Consider the following 15,579-nt stretch of genomic DNA (forward strand, 5'->3'; position numbering starts at 1 on the left):
CCTAGTGTTTTTCTGTGGGACTGTGGGACTACCCCTGGGGGGAATTCCTGAATAACCACAGGATTTAAAGTGGAAATTTATTAAAACATTAAACTTGTTTACAACTGTGTGTCACTGATGCAAGAAAGGTAGACTGAAAGTGAAGCTTTGAAGTGTCCTGGTGGCTCATCCTTACATCATCTCTCTCAGGGTCAGACACCAAACAACGGGTGTCCCTAATATGGAGTTTAGCATAAACTTGGAAACTAGTAACTTTGGTGTCTTCAATTCAACCATGGGAAGGGGGCCGGAGAACAGAACGGGATCCTACAGACACACCAGGGAGCGGGCAGCCGACCCCTCCCGGCCCGCTCCCCCAGCCTGTCTGTTGCTGCGATTCTGGGAAGTGAGTGCAGGGTCCAGACCCGTGGCTGGGTCACCCCCATCCCCACTCCTTGAAGACTCCCCCTGGGCTGAAGATGTGTCATTTGCTTCCTCAGGCCGTCGTGGAGCCATGGGGCCAGGTCACGCCTGCCCACAGCTGCCGGCCTTCGCATCCCTGGGCACCAAGGTCTGAAAGTCTAGCGGGCAGGACCCGCCGAGCCCCTGGAGGTCATGGCTGAGCAGCAGCAGATGAAAACTTCCTTCCTCTTCGTGCAGCTGCGGGCCCCCCCGGCGCGCGCCCGCCCCGCCTCGGCTGCGTCCCGGACAGCGGCTGCAGGGGGTCCGGAGGAGGGACGCTCTTTCCCGGGTCCCGGGACAGGCTTCTCTGCAGGCCGAGCCCTCGGGCTCCCGCGGGGCCTGGCTGCCCCTCCCCCGCAGAGGCAGGGCCGTGGGACAGAGGCACCAGCTGCGCGCAGTTGCTCTGCTCCCGGGGAGGAGAAGGAGGGAGAGGAGAAAAGCCGGGACCTGGATGCAAGGAGGGGGCGCGCTCGCAGATCCGCCGATCGCAGACGGCCCCCGGCCCCCGCCTCCGGGACCCGTGGACGGCGGCAGCCCCGGCCATGCAGACCCCCTAGCCCGGCTCCCGGCATGGGAGACGGCGGCTGCTGGAAGCGCTGGCCGGGCGGTCCTGCCCCGCGGGACGTGTGGCTCATGGACACGCAGACTCGGGACGCCTTGGGATGCTCGGTACCCCAGGCCCAGGCGGCCGACGCGGCTGAAAGCCCCGTGTCCCGGGGCGGTGCCGAGGCGCCGGCCCCCTGCCCGGTGCGCCCGCGGAGCGCTGAGAGCGCGGGCACCTCCGCGCGGGCCAGGAGCGCCAGGCTCTGCAGGTACCGTGCGCCCCTCCAGACCAGCAGGAGCTGCCCGGCCCCGCCTGCCGCCCTGCCTCTCAAGGTAAGAAAGTGCGTGTGGCTGAATCCTTCAGACCCGAGCTCTTCCAGAGAAGGGAGAGTGGCGAGAGGGGGCAGATGTGCCGGCAGGGCCCCCAGCTCCTCACGCTGGGGTCTCTTGCCGTCTGCGGGCCGGGCTCCTTCCTCTGTGCTCAGCCACCTTCCCTGCACTAGCGGCTTATTGTGTGGAAGGAGAGAATGAACAGCTGCTTCCCAAGATTTCTGCCGAGGACTAGCATCCTTTATGGAAACGTGGAGAGGGAGGCTGGAGGAAGCACGCAGACACTTGTTGAGCCCTGTGCTGTGCCAGCCCTTGTGCTGGGTGTTTTCCTGCAGCCCGCTTCTCTGCAAAATCACCCGAACAAGTAAAGGCTCCTATCCCCAACTTCAGATGAGGGAACTGGGAAGTGGCTAGGCAAAAATCCTCCTCTTACTTCCAAAAAGGAAAAGGGCAGAAGCAGAACCTTTTCTCCAGAATGGGCGTGGGGGCCTTGGGGAGGCTTCAGTGGGTTTTGTGGAGGTTTCCGGAACTGGAGGGCAGCCTCAGAACTCAGCCCCATCTGTACCCAGTGGACCACCTTCCATCCCTGCTGGCAGCAGATATTTGGCCTGGGTGTCAGCCTCCAGCCGCCCCACTAGGAGGGAAAGGGTAGCCCTGGGTGGTTTCCAGCCTCTCTCCTGGCTCCAGTCATGGCCAGGCCTACTCTTTGCTATTAGCATTTTAGTCTCTGCATCCACACTCAACCTCCTCATCAGCCCAGCCTCCCCTCTCCAGCTGGCTCAGGTGTACTGATCCCAAGATGGGTGGACCAAATTAAAAATTGTGCTTTTGTTTTCCCTTTCCCCATAGCATACTCATCTTGCTCTACTTTGCACGTATATAGGTAATGAGGGTGAGGGTGAGGGTGAGGAAGAGTGTTGGGGGAGGGGTTGGTGGGATGAGATGAAGGAAGGGCTCTTGTTGGAGTGTGTGGAAGGTCCACATGGAGGGACTCTTGGAGAAATGGATGTAATTCACAACATCAGGAGAGGGGCCTCCCAGAGGCGTGGAGGTGATACTGCTTCATCTGGAGCCTGTGTCTCCCTCCTGTGTGCTTCTACACCCTCCCTCCTGCCTCTTTCCCCTTAGCAGGCAGCCTGTACAGCCACAGTCGAGAATCAGGGAGAAAGGATGAGCTCAAGTTCTCTTTGGAGGGAAACTCTTGGAAGAAGAGAAATGCTGCCTTAAGAAATGGTTTACATTCCATCCTAGTCCTTGTATCATGTATTTCCTACAGGGATTTAAGAGGAATGACATACCCTCCGTCAGAGCCCAGTCTCTGAATGTGGGGTCACATGGTAGTTGTTTGTATACTTTAATGCCGCTCTGATGACTTGAAAATGCCATCTCCCCTTCTTTCTCCTCCACCTTCCGGGTGTAAGAAAACCTCAGAGCTGTTGCCAGTTCTCCAGGGAGAGGCACTGTGGAAATTGGTCCAAGTGGGTAGATTTCTGCTTATCTGCCTCATTTAGCCACTGTTGATAATGGGTCCCCAGACATCTGCCCCATCTAAAGCGAGGATGGCAAGATTCCTGGCTAAAAACTTGGAAACCCCAGGGTCAACTCCTAACCTTGAGCAAACCACCAGAACTCTCAGTTTTCCCATCAGAAAACACTGAGGAGGCCACCTGCCTGGCAGTTGCCACGGGGCCAGTGAGGCTCCCTCAGCAGCCCTGTCTTAGGGGAGAGGAGAGGAGAAGCAAAGTCAGTGGGACACCTGGTAGGACTGGAAAGCATGGAGTTAGAGGGGTCAGTGTGGGGGCTCCAGGGTCAGGGGAGAAGGCAGGGCTAAACTTATCCTTGACCATGCCTGTCAGACTGTGTGATGCTGTCTGCCACAGCGAAGAGGGAGTTAGGAAGTCAGAACCTTCAGAACTGGAAGTCCCCCAAGTGCCTCGTGGCTGTTCTTAGCCGGGTGACGTTTCCTGGTCTTGGGCATTAGAGAAAGGAGAAAATCAAAAAAGAGAGGTTTCCATCCATCCAGCCCTGGGCACATGACGGTTTCCTAGGGTCTGATAGATTAGTGCATGAGCACCGCCCAGTCCTGGAACTTAGCTGTGTGAGTCACTACAAAGTGGCAGCAGACTGGTTAAAAATGTCTCATTAAAATGTGATACTCACTACATTTATTAAAGTGAAATATTGCTTACGTGGAAGCAAAGTCTATTCCTACATGTGTATCGTAGGATGGAGGTCCTTGTGTCAACTTTCCAAGCAGAAAAGTCTGGACCCTAAATGCAAACTTTCTTCTCCAAATGGCTACATTTACTCTCTCATTGTTGAAACAAATGGGGTCCAGGGTGAACACTGCTGACCTACGTCTTTCCAAGCATCACAAGGAGCAGGTGCGGCATTCGCTTAGTTCTTCATTCAAACCACGACTAGGCTTTAGTGAAAACAATGACAGCTCTCTGTGCCCTACGGGGAGCTTCCAAAGCACAATTCCCTCTTATCAGAACCTCACGACTCTGTGAGGTTATACATTATCTCTGCACCCACTCCGTGCATGAGGAGACAGATGCTTGAGGATGGTCAGTGACTTGCTGAGTCCCAAGGCCAGGTCACAGCTGTCCTGTGGTCCACGCAGAGGCCGGAGCTCTGCTCTCACTCCCTTCCAAGAGGGTGAGGCTTCCTTGGAAGGCAGCCCATCAGCCCCGGGACTAGGGATCTGTATGCTCTCCTGGGACATGGGAGAAGGGGCCTCAGGAATATCGGGTCTAGTGACCCGGCCTTGCTGATATGTGACTTGAGTTTGGGGCTAAAGATACAAAGACACAGAGAACAGACACCATTCAAACGAGAGGGGTAAAAAGCTTTCTCTACAATCATTTTGGGAATTTTCCATTTTTTTTCCAAACTAAGTCTTTCTATCTTACACATTTTATGTTTGGAAATTACAATGACTTTTGGTGTGTAAATGACGTTAGAAAATTAAGAGTAAGTAATATTAAAAATCTCCCTTCAAATGCCACCCCACCTGTAGCTTTAAATTTCGCAGGAATTTTACCTCTTTATTTTGGTCTTCCTCTTTCCCTTCCTCTCTCAGCGCAAAAACAATCAGCTTTTTGAGTTTTCATCATTAGCTGCTAGGAGCGTTCAGGGTTTAGAAGCCAGGGTAAGAATTAGCAGGGCAAACAGGGGCCCCCGGAGGCTGGGGGCTGGGGGTGGGGCACAAGGAAGCGGGGGCAGTTATTCCCTGAGGGTCCATTTATACACAGCAGACAGGAGAGAATAGCTTTAACCCTCTATGTCTTGCATTGTTCTGCCTTAAAATAAAACCAGGGTCCGAAACATGTCTGTAAAAGTGTATTACGTTTTTGATAGAGAGTTTTTATCTAGAGGAAAGGTCACTGTCACTGGGATTCAGGAGAAGCTCTGGTTCTGTAACCAACTATCTAAGCGCCCTGATGATTCATGGAGCAAATCGAGCTAACCCCATCTGACCTCTGAGGTCTTTCCAGCTCTGACCTTCTAGGATAAGTATCAACTTTCGAATCCAGAAAGGGAATGAAACTGTTTAATGAAATAAAAGTATGAAAATAATTTAACTTCATCTACCTCAGCTTGTCTCTAAAGATGAATTATTTTGTCAAACGGCTTCAGGGCAGGCAAGCTGCCCGAAGTGGGCGTGCGTCTCGCAGGGGATGTGGAGTTCAGTGGGAGCTGGGATGTTCTCTACAGACCAGCACTGGACAGTCAGTTGAATGAATGAACCTTGGAAGGGGGTTGACATCCAGTGATACAGATCAGCACCGCTTCGGGGCAGTAACCCTAATCCCCACCACAACATTTTAGGGCCACAGGTGTTTGCTGTCACCCGTAAAGTCTGGTCTTTCTTTCTCTGACCAGATGCGAGTTGAATGAAGTTCTCTCTGAAGTTGAATACTGACCCCAGGTACACCTAACCCCCAGGAGGAGGTCACTGATCTCATCTGGAGTCAATGCTTAATTTCTCAAGCCTGTTCAACTTTTCTAGCCTGTTGTGAGTTTAGAAACTGTTCTGCTCATAGAATGATAAAATTCTAGATAATTGTGTCTTTGTATTAATCATTTTTGGATAGCAACTTAGAATTTTTAAAAAGAAGCTAGAACAAAGAGAGAACTTACACAAGTGCCATATATATAATAACTTGAACAGTGATGTAGATAAATGTGCAGTGGTGTCTCTTTTAAAAGATTTTGATATTTAGAAGACTGTGTAGATTGGATTCAGAAGCTTGTCTTTAGTCAGTTTTACACTGCACTGGTTTTGACACAGATGTCTTGATTTATTACTTGAGTAAATAAAGCCTGAGATAGCAGAATGGGTTTCAACTCTTCCATCTTGTGGTTTGCCTTGGCGTTCCCATGACAACGTGCTCTCACTCTTTTTCTCTCCTTATCCCTTCCTTTGACGTTCACACAGACGTCCTGCGGTCATTGTGCAGGAGCCGCCCTCGTGACCCCACATCACCTCCTCATCTTGATAGGAGAAGAGGGCAGAGAGCACACGGACCACTTCACATGGTGCCCCCAGGATGCGTAGAAATGATTTGGGGCAGGAGAGGGGACCCAGGGTCTGGGCCTCTCTTTGGTTCAAGTTAACTGTGTAAAAGCCATCTCTTCACGCTGGGTCTCAATTCCTCATCTGAAAGGTAAAAAGATCAGACTGTGGTTTCTTCCCCCCAGCTCAAGATTCTAAATTCTTGCCAATCCATTTGCATCTATGTTTGTGGAAACTCTACCAAAGCTATAGCTTTTGATGACAAATCTCTAAAAGTCCATCATATTTAGAAGTCACTACTGTTGGGGAACTCCTTTATTGGTAAAATTAGATGCCTGTCTAGTATCCAGAGGATAAAAAGGAACTAAAATACATTTTTAAACATTTTACACCAATATATACCCAATTTTCTAATCTCAAGTGTTTAATTTCTCTACAAAATATTGGTAGCACTAGTCAAGTATTAGGTTTGGCTTGAGAGATTTGGACAAAATACTGAATTTTTTTTATAACTATACAAAAAGGAATCATGTTTTGTTATTTTCCCATATTACAAGGAAATACATTTGCTGAAAGGGATTGCTTTGTTTTTAGTCCCATGAATTAATTACTCAGCAAAGGGATATTGGAAACCGATTCCAGAATTAAGGCCCAGAACGATGAAGAGTGGGGCTTGTCCTTACTCAGCCAGTTGAAATCAGTTCCAACCATTGCCTCAGTTTAACTTTCAAATTTTGTGCCCTTGTAAATTAGTTAGGATTCTCGGTTGTGTATGATAGAAACCCTCAAAGCTATTTAGCACCTTTGCCTGTAAGTGTCGGGTGTGTAGGAGCCAGCAGCGGGGCTGCAGCTGGACCTCAGGACACCTGGCCCGAGAGCGCCAGAGCATCCAGGTCTCTTTTCAACTCACTTGTTGCCCTCTGCCCTCTTCTCTGAACCCTTCTTTCTCTCTCTCCTTCCTCTGCTCCCTACCCCACGGGGAGGAATCTGGTCACCCACAGTTCCCAGACTTACATCTCCTCTGGTTAAATACTGGGATCCCTCACGCCTATTCCCAGCCCCCTGCGAAGAGGCTTGCTGGTCCAGTGCAGGTTGGGGGTTGGTGCCCACCCAACCTTCTATGGTGGGGGCAGGGGTGGGGAAGCTCACCTGGTGCTATCAGGTCTACTGAGAGCCCAAAGCTGGTTATAACCATGTAAACCTGCGAGAGGGACAGGTCCTAGGAACTAATGGGATGTGGAGAGAAGGGGGCAGGTGTGGACAGCCAACCCAATAGATTTCAGGGAGTTTCACCAAAATTTATAAAGTCACTGCTTTGAATAAGGGTCCTACCTGAGGCCTCTCAGATTTTAAGGAAGCCAGTTTTTATAGCTCTTTAAGGAGATGTTTTGAAAAGCATCCCTGAACAAGCCACGTATTAGAATCAAATTATTGCCTGATATAGTTTATAAATAGATTTGCTTCCAGAATCTGCTACTGGGCATAATTTGCTAAGTTTTCTCTTTCAAAGACCATTTTCCTTGTAGATGTTTAGAGATTGTAAGATGCTACAAGATTTACACAAGTGTAAGTGCTTAGGTGAAAGCGAGGTTCGGTAGCCCTTCAGGTCCTGTGTGTGGTGCATTCAAGGTCACAGCGACTCCCTGGGGTGCTCACAGCATCCGAGGAGAAGTCAGGACAGTCAGGAGAAGCCACGTGCCTGGAACTGAGTCGTCTGAGTGAAAACACGAGGTTGGCAAAGGAAAGGACCTGGCTCCACGATCTCGCCACCGCTGGGCTGCACCTGTGCTGTGAGGACCTCCGCTCTCCTCCGTCCTGAAGAAGTCAGCAGCTGCGGCCCTTTTCTGGCTGCTCTTTGTGTTGTGCACATTTCCTGTGATTATATTTAGTCAATTTTAACTTTTTGGAATTTAACTTTCAGTTTTCAGGATGTGTGATTTTGTTTTAACCTTTCAGTTACCAGGTCCAGTAGATTACGTGCTAAATGCGCCATGATTTGAAAATTCCATTTTACCTGCCAGGAGCTTGGTGACTCTTCACTGAATTCTCAGTCTGATTGTATGATGAAGAACAATTAAAATGTCACCCCATCCGTCCCATGCCGTATGCAGAGAGATCTCACTTAATCTTTTTCCATAAAGGATTTAAAGTGCCCTACAACTGTAGCACAAATAATAAAAATAATGGCGAAGGTAAATCAGTGATACAGAATCAGTTCTGGACAAATATAAATAAGTGTCAAGATGAAGGAAAGATCAGGTCAAGATGAGGAAAAGAACCCTAAAGAAGATGCCATAAAGGCCAATGGAACCAGTATGTTTGAAAGTCGAATTTGCGTGCTTTCCAGCTGCTCAAGCTGAAAGAGACATGGTTAGCTACACAGTTCTAACTGTGAGAAGGGACGGAGGGAGGGGGAAGAGTTCTCTAACATGTTCCACAGAAATCAGTTCTCTTAGAAAACCGAATTTCGCTTGCCCTTTAAAATAACAATAAAAATACCATTTTGGACAAAAACTTTTCAAAGGAGCACTTAACATTTACTATTTCCCTGTTTCCTTAGACACATATACATACATACGACATAATTTTCTTGGTAACTTAAGCGATCACTGTGGCAGGAGTATTTCTCGCGGGCAGCTTTAGATCTGTGAGACTATTTGCTTTTACACTTAATGCCCCCAATACTCTGTTCTCTCAGTTCTTTTTGCTTTTTAGTAATTTTTTAGTTTTCTCCATGCTGACCTATCCCTTCTTGCTGCTGTTAGTGTGTCTATTACACTTCTTCTAATCCGCCAGAGGCCAGGAAACTAGACAGCAAATTGGTTCAAATTGTAAGGCAAGTTTGTTAATTGTGTAAAGTACAAGTTGAGTGGTTCAGCTAGCAGAAAATCTTACAAGTTGTAATAAGGATTTTTTTTTCTCCTAATTTTGTGTGTTCAGAGATGATACTGTGCTTTTTATGATTATGGTCACTCTGTGGATGAATCGAGTTGCTGAACAAATAACTTCTGGATTCATTCACTCAGTAAATATGTCTTGACCACCAGCTACGTGGCAGGCACTGTTCCAGGCACCGGGGGTACGGCAGTGAATACACAACGCCCTTGCTCCTACAGGGAATGATAAACAAGCAGACAGCATGCGGGCATAGCACTTCAGATTGCCACAAGTGCTTGGAAGAAAATAAAACAAGGGGCGATGAGGGGTGAGTGCTCGAGTGGGTGGTCTGGTTTGTGTGATGAGCGAAGGTGACCTCAGAGTTAAGCCTTGAGTGACAGACAGGAGGCAGCCATGGGAAGATCAGGGAGGGAAGGTTCTAGGCAGGGTTAGCAGAGCAGTCTCGTGTACCTGTGGGGTCATTGGGGGCGTAAGTTCCTGGGAGCCGTGCTCAGCGCCGTAGGCAGGGCCAGATCACACAGGGCCTCTTGGTTTTCGGTAGGGAGTCTGAGATTTATTCTAAGCACGGTTTTAAGCGGGAGAGAAACACAGAAATTAAGGGAAGGGTGGGTGTGGCTAAGAAGCAAGCTCTCTACAGTTACTCTGCAGATTACAGGATTGAATCTGCCTCCCACTTCCTGATCTTGTCAAAGAATCCTTGAAGCACACAGATGAACTCCCTCTGAACATAGAGGTGGGGGGAGAGGGGCTCTAGTTTTCTTCAAAGTCCTTTAGTTCTGAACTGTAGAGGTTTGATGAGGTCCTGAGGACTCAGACAGGTGAAGGGGGCAAAAACTCCAGTTACTCAAGGATTTGCGATTTCCCCAAATGAAACTGTGTTCTAATGATAGACAACAGAGCAGGTCTTTTCCGTATTTGTACCTCAAAAAGTTAAACTTGTTGCAGTGCATAGTGGTAATGATTTTGTTGTAGAAATCGGTCCGTCGAGAAACCAAGCACCGCACTCGGAGGGTTGGAGAACTCAGGTTTATTGAGCTGGCAGCCCCAGACGAGCTAACGCTCCAAAGTTCTGGGCCCCGAGCTCAGGGTGAGCCTTACTTTAATAGCACACATGTTTACAAAGCATGGAAGTTTCCAAACAGAAACTTACAAGAGCAGGTGCAGAACATTCCATTTTTTTAGCAAAACATCTTAAAGTTACATTGGATTGCTAGGTAATCCTGTTTTTTGGTTTTCTCAGCGCTGCAAGCATATTTCACAAAAGCAGAACAAGCATGGAGTTGTTTTTGGCTGAGTGCAAGTTTCTAATTTTCCTCTTCAATTTAAATAGAAAAACTCTCCCCCCCCCCCAACTTTTTCAAGTATTACAAACGCATTGCACATAATAGGTGCTCCGTAAATATTTCTCAACTTCTAGATTATGGCAAAAACACACTAAGTGGCCTTCTCTTTTACCAGTTCTTCCCTCACAGGCTTCCATCCCTCCAGCTCACATTTGTAGACAGTGAACTGTGGGGCTGTCCACGCCAGTGACTCAGCAAGCAAGGGGTGGTTGGCACTGTTGGAGTCAATCCAAAGTAGGATAAAATTTCCAACTATCTTTGGGGTCATAATTTAGCATAGTGGTGTTTTTATGAAAATGTATTTCTCTGGTGGCTTATGCTAATATTTAAAGAGTTCCTGGGTGGGCCCTTAGCCAAAGAATTACAGTGATATTTCTGGCTGAGCTTGGTGACCTAGTTTTCTGCATCTACTTTGTGAATAATCTTTGTGGATAATGACCCTCAATAGCAGTAACTATTCTCCTAAAGAACCAGCTTTACTTCATGCTTTACACAACCTCTAAAATAAATAGTTTCAACTTAGGTAAATCAGTCTACTTTTCATGCCATTTTAGAAAGCTCATGGCAAAATCGTTTCCCTTCTCATCCTCAGTCTGTTTTAGAAGATGAGCTTTTCCTTGTAGTTCTCTGCAAACTGCCCTCCCACCACCTTTATGCTGTGTTTTGAGCCACTGAGGACTGGCAGTCTTTGTTCATTGTGTCGTCTTGTTGTTTGTAGCTTCTGGAGCCCTTTGAGAAAAAGGCATCACATAAATCCGATTAGAAGTAGTGTCAGGAATTACACTGCTGCCTACCTGTAAGTTATTTGAAGCATTATTAAAAGAATTTATTAAATGTTACTGTAGGTCCTTTATAAAGCACAAACAGCGGCAGAAGATTCTTTTCCTGCTTTCTATAAGCTTAACATTTAAGGTAGACAAATATATATGCAAAGAGGGATTTTTAGACATATATATGCAAGAAACATCAGCAGAGTAAGACAAAATTTTACCACTTTGTGTAATAATCAGTGTAGGCCTACAATGGGGTGATGGCTGAATGGGAAAACTGTGCAAGTTACTATTCGCACATCATAATACAAAGAGAAAAGTCACCATCTCTGTTCCATTTAGTCAGGAGAAGATTCTTAATGGAGATGGGCCATCTGAGAGAAGGGAGGAAAGCTTGGATTGCTAGAATGTAGAGAGGGTCTGAGTTTGTGGTTTCTCCTGAGTTCATGTGTGAATTTCATGAATCAATATGTGGTCACATATACAGAGAGTGAATGTTTTCCAAACTGAAAAATTAAGGTTTGTGGCTTGTTAGTTTATCTCTTTTATTCGAAAGTATAAAAAATAAATTTGAAATAGTCAACTACATTTACTGAAAATAATAAAATACCATGAGAGAAGCACATATTCCAGGACTAAAAAATATGCATCATTTAATGCAACACTGGAGACTTTGAAGCCAGGACCAGAAAATCTGGACACAGAGTGCCATGTCTGTGCATTAGAGAGTGGTGGTTCCGCACCAGACCTGGCCGGTTTCCTTTCCCAGGTGGCAGGCAGTGATGGCAACTGAACAGGGCCGCCTTGGGAGGTGTTGCTAAGAGACGCAGAGACGCAGGAAAGGGTCCTGCATGCTGGACCAGACTGTGAATTGGAAGCTGTTTCTTGCAGGAAGCAGGGGGGAGGGGGGGCCGGTTGACTCTGGGATGGTTCTGTGAATGAGCGAGCACGCAGGGACTCTATCTTGCCACAGACGTGGAGGATCCTGCTGTTTGGACAGCAAATCAAACAGGTCTGGGAGCAGGCCCTCTGTGACTCCTGAACAAACACGACGTTTAGAAATCTGTGACACTAACAGCATGTCGGCTCACAACAGCAACGTTAGCTTGGCTTTCCTGCCTCTTTCCCGCCCAGACAGAATCGTTATGATTATTAAGACGTCTCAGGCCTCTTCATCACGAAGACCAGCCCAAGAACTTGTTTCGTTCATTTCCCCTCTTCACAGCCTCACCGGGCCTGTCTATGCTGCTAGTGCAACAGTCTTTCCCTGATGAGAAAATGCGTTCCTATTCTGTTAAGAGCAAAGAACAAAATCAGTTATTCCTGACTGTAGCAGGCGACAAAATCCATCAACATGCTCAGAGAGAGAGCCATTTCATGCTTTTGTTAAAATCACATGAAAAGCGAGCTGCAAACCCCCATCTTATTGGACCTCAGCTATGCTTAGGGCTCCCTGTCTGCTAACTTTGGGCCAAGGATCCAGAAAGGTCATGCAGGAGAGGTTAATGAAGTCTTGCCCTCATGTGTGTCCTTCAGCATGTGGTCAGCGTGAGCCCAGCCTTGAAGAACTGCCCCAGGAGCCAGACTCTGGTGAGAGGCCGGCTCTGCCTGCCCCTTCCTCCAGGGTGGCCTTGGTGAGTTACTTATTCTCTCTGTGCCTCAGTTTCCTCATCTGTAAAATAGAGGTTAAATGAGGACCTGCCTGATAGAAAATAAGGATTAAGTGTGTACTAGCACTTAAAGTACTTGGAACCATGCCTGGGATGGAGTTTGCAGATGCTGGGTGACCCACACTTGGATTAGTTCTCTGTCTGCCCAAACCTTCTCCCAGCTGTGTCCCATCCCAGGTCTTGTGCCGCTTCTGTGCCCCAGGCTGCGGGCTGGACCCTGTGCTTCTGGAAGAGTGACAGGACAGAAGCATACAAGTCAAGATGGGGGAGAGGAGTGGGGTCTTCCCTCTCCTCTGTATGCCTGAATACCCTCCCACCTCTCCACCTATCAAGACAAGGGTTGTATTTTCCTTGTTTAAATTGTTACATACACACTTAATATCTGAATTCACTATGGTTTCATCACCCACTATCCAGAACTGATGGGACCTTGAGAAACATAAAATTATTTAAGCATAGAAATCTAGGAAAGCAAAAGAGCTCTCTGTAGCTGGAAGTGTAAAGTCGTGTGCCTCAGGGTCCCAAAGACAAGGTTAGGACGTGGGAGGTAGACTAGTGAAGCCTGTAAAGTCCTGGCTGACAGCTTCATTGTGTCTCTTCATAAACACAACCACTTCTGCTTAATTCTCGTCCCTTTATCCCCTGCTTAAAACCACCCCCCACCCCGCCCCGCCCTTCTGTCCCCCGCCCCTCCGTCCCCCGCCCCGCCCCTCCGTCCCCCGCCCCACCCCTCCGTCCCCCTCCCCAACACGGGCGCCCCCAGGAGTCACTGGTTTCCTTTCTACCCCTTCCCAGGCACAGGCAGCCTCCTCTGCTCTCCCCAGATGCTTGTTACAGCTCTTCAGCATGTCTGACCTAAGGGAAGTGTCCCAAGGAGACCTGTGTTCCAGACACAGAAACCTCCCTGGGCACAAATTCGTGTTAGTAAAGTGTCCTGACACTCAAAAATGTTTTCAAGAGGTTTTCATTGTTAGACCACATTCTAAAAATAAAACACTTGAGCCAGGTCTACCTAGAGTTAAAAAAAAAAAAAAAAAGTTAAAGAAAATTTGGATTTTACAAAATGTACTGGATAAAACTCTATTGGTTCTCTGGGTTCAAGTTTGCTTGGTTAGTTCCAGTGTCCTTTTTATTTTTTAATTTTATTTTATTTTTATAAATTTATTTATTATTTATTTTTGGCTGCGTTGGATCTTTGTTGCTGTGTGCAGCCTTTCTCTAGTTGCGGTGAGCCGGGGCTACTCTTAGTTGTGTGTGGGCTTCTTATTGCTGTGGCTTTTCTTGTTGCAGAGCACAGGCTCTAGGCCCACGGGCTTCAGTAGTTGTGGCACAGGGGCTCAGTAGTTGTGGCTCTTGGGCTCTAGAGCACAGGCTCAGTAGTTGTGGCACACAGGCTTAGTTGCTCCGAGGCATGTGGGATCTTCCTGGACTAGGGATCGAACCCATGTCCCCTGAATTGGCAGGCAGATTCTTAACCACTGCACCACCAGGGAAGTCACAGTTCCAGTGTCCTTTTTATTTTTTAAGGAGGGAACACCAACCTTTATTTATACTGGGTTCAAGCTCAGAGGTATCTTAGAATATACAGCAAAACAGGAAAAAGCACAGATCCTGGGATCAAGGCTCGCATTCCAAAACAAGCATATTAACTGTGTTGCAACAGGTAAATGTTACCCACAGTTTCTTCAGTAAAGTGACAGGAGCATCACCCCAGCTTCCTGTAGCTGGTACAGCTGCCTCCCCCGCAACCCACCCACCCCGCACTACCTCCCAGGCAGCTGGCTGAGAGAGCACAGCTCTGCAGGTCTCAGCTCTGCTGGTCAGGGTAGGACTGAACCTCTGAAGTAGTCCCTCACCCCAGTGTTCACCAAAGGCAAACAGGGACTCGTGAACTTGTACAAGGACCAAGTGAGAAAACCACATGTAGGTGTTCACTAAATCTTAGTTATTACAAGTCTTCCCGAGGACAAGGATGGGACCAGAGTGTCCAACAGTGTCCAAAGTGGGTGCTCGGGACAATCTATTGGGTAAAGAAAGAAAGAAGTGGTACTCCTTCTTATGTTTTTATATCTCATCTTTAAAATTTCCATCTTGTGTGTTAAAATGTACAGATTATATTAATATGAGAGTATCAATATATCAATCATAAATAAATATGTATATTTCGGGGGCAGATGCTCAAATGATTTTGCTGATGGTGTTGAGGGGAAAGGCTTAAACATTGCGAGGCTTACCACACTCAGAACTGCTAAAAAACAAAATTCAACTGAGTAAATTTTAAAGATCTTAGTGGTTTCCTTCAAAGATTCAAGAATCAGGCAGCATCCCATCTAAGCAGATAGAAAGGGGCTCCAAGGCGCTGTACAAAAGGAAAGACTTACAGGCACAGGGAAGTTACTCCGGCAAATGGTGGGTTGCTTGTGTCGAGGTCACTTTCCCGTAGGGGCTGCAGGGGTCTATCAGGCCGATGACCTCACTAGTGCTGACCAGGTGATCCTGATGGACTGGTTTAAGACTCCATCCCTGGGAGAGGCTGAAACTGTACTAAAGTTAAGTCTGGGTTTGGGGATGAGAGGCTCCACAAAAATGATTCCATTTGGTGCCTGTTGCCTCGTGTTTAACAGAACAAATATTAAAAACAAATATCATCTACATGACAATTTTGTCTAAGTCTTATGCCTCTTGTAGCTACCACGATTCATCTAAACTAGGGCTGGAGCACCTATTTTACTATGGTCTACTTCTGCTCCAAATTCCACTGTGTGGAGGTTTTTCCGACACCACCAAGCAATTCTCAGACACCCGCTGGGTGCTCTACAATTCAATTTGATTCTGACACTATCTACGTGGAGACGGCATCAGATCCCACAGGTTAAGGGCTCCGTCCTGTAAGACTGCCGCCTTTCCCCTCTTCATACATCAATCGCAGGTCTAGACTGTCACGGGTGTTTCTTCTGACCCGCTGGCTACAGATGGGAGATTCCAGTGAGACCCCCCTCAGATTCAATTAACTTGCTCAAGCGGCTCACAGAACTTCGAGAAACATTCTACTTACTAGATCA

General features: G+C 47.6%; 1 protein-coding gene across 1 annotated transcript in view; it reads left to right on the forward strand.

The window, feature by feature from the left end:
- Positions 1-594: 594 nt before the first annotated feature.
- PSD3 (pleckstrin and Sec7 domain containing 3) overlaps positions 595-15,579 on the forward strand; it is a 528,631-nt gene continuing 513,646 nt past the window's right edge. Inside the window, exon 1 of the mRNA XM_057697902.1 lies at positions 595-1,317. Within this exon, the coding sequence (XP_057553885.1) occupies positions 595-1,317 (723 nt within the window). The remainder of the gene's footprint in view (positions 1,318-15,579) is intronic.

The sequence above is a fragment of the Hippopotamus amphibius genome, chromosome 10 (assembly GCF_030028045.1).
Source record: "Hippopotamus amphibius kiboko isolate mHipAmp2 chromosome 10, mHipAmp2.hap2, whole genome shotgun sequence".
NCBI classification, from domain to species: domain Eukaryota; kingdom Metazoa; phylum Chordata; class Mammalia; order Artiodactyla; family Hippopotamidae; genus Hippopotamus; species Hippopotamus amphibius.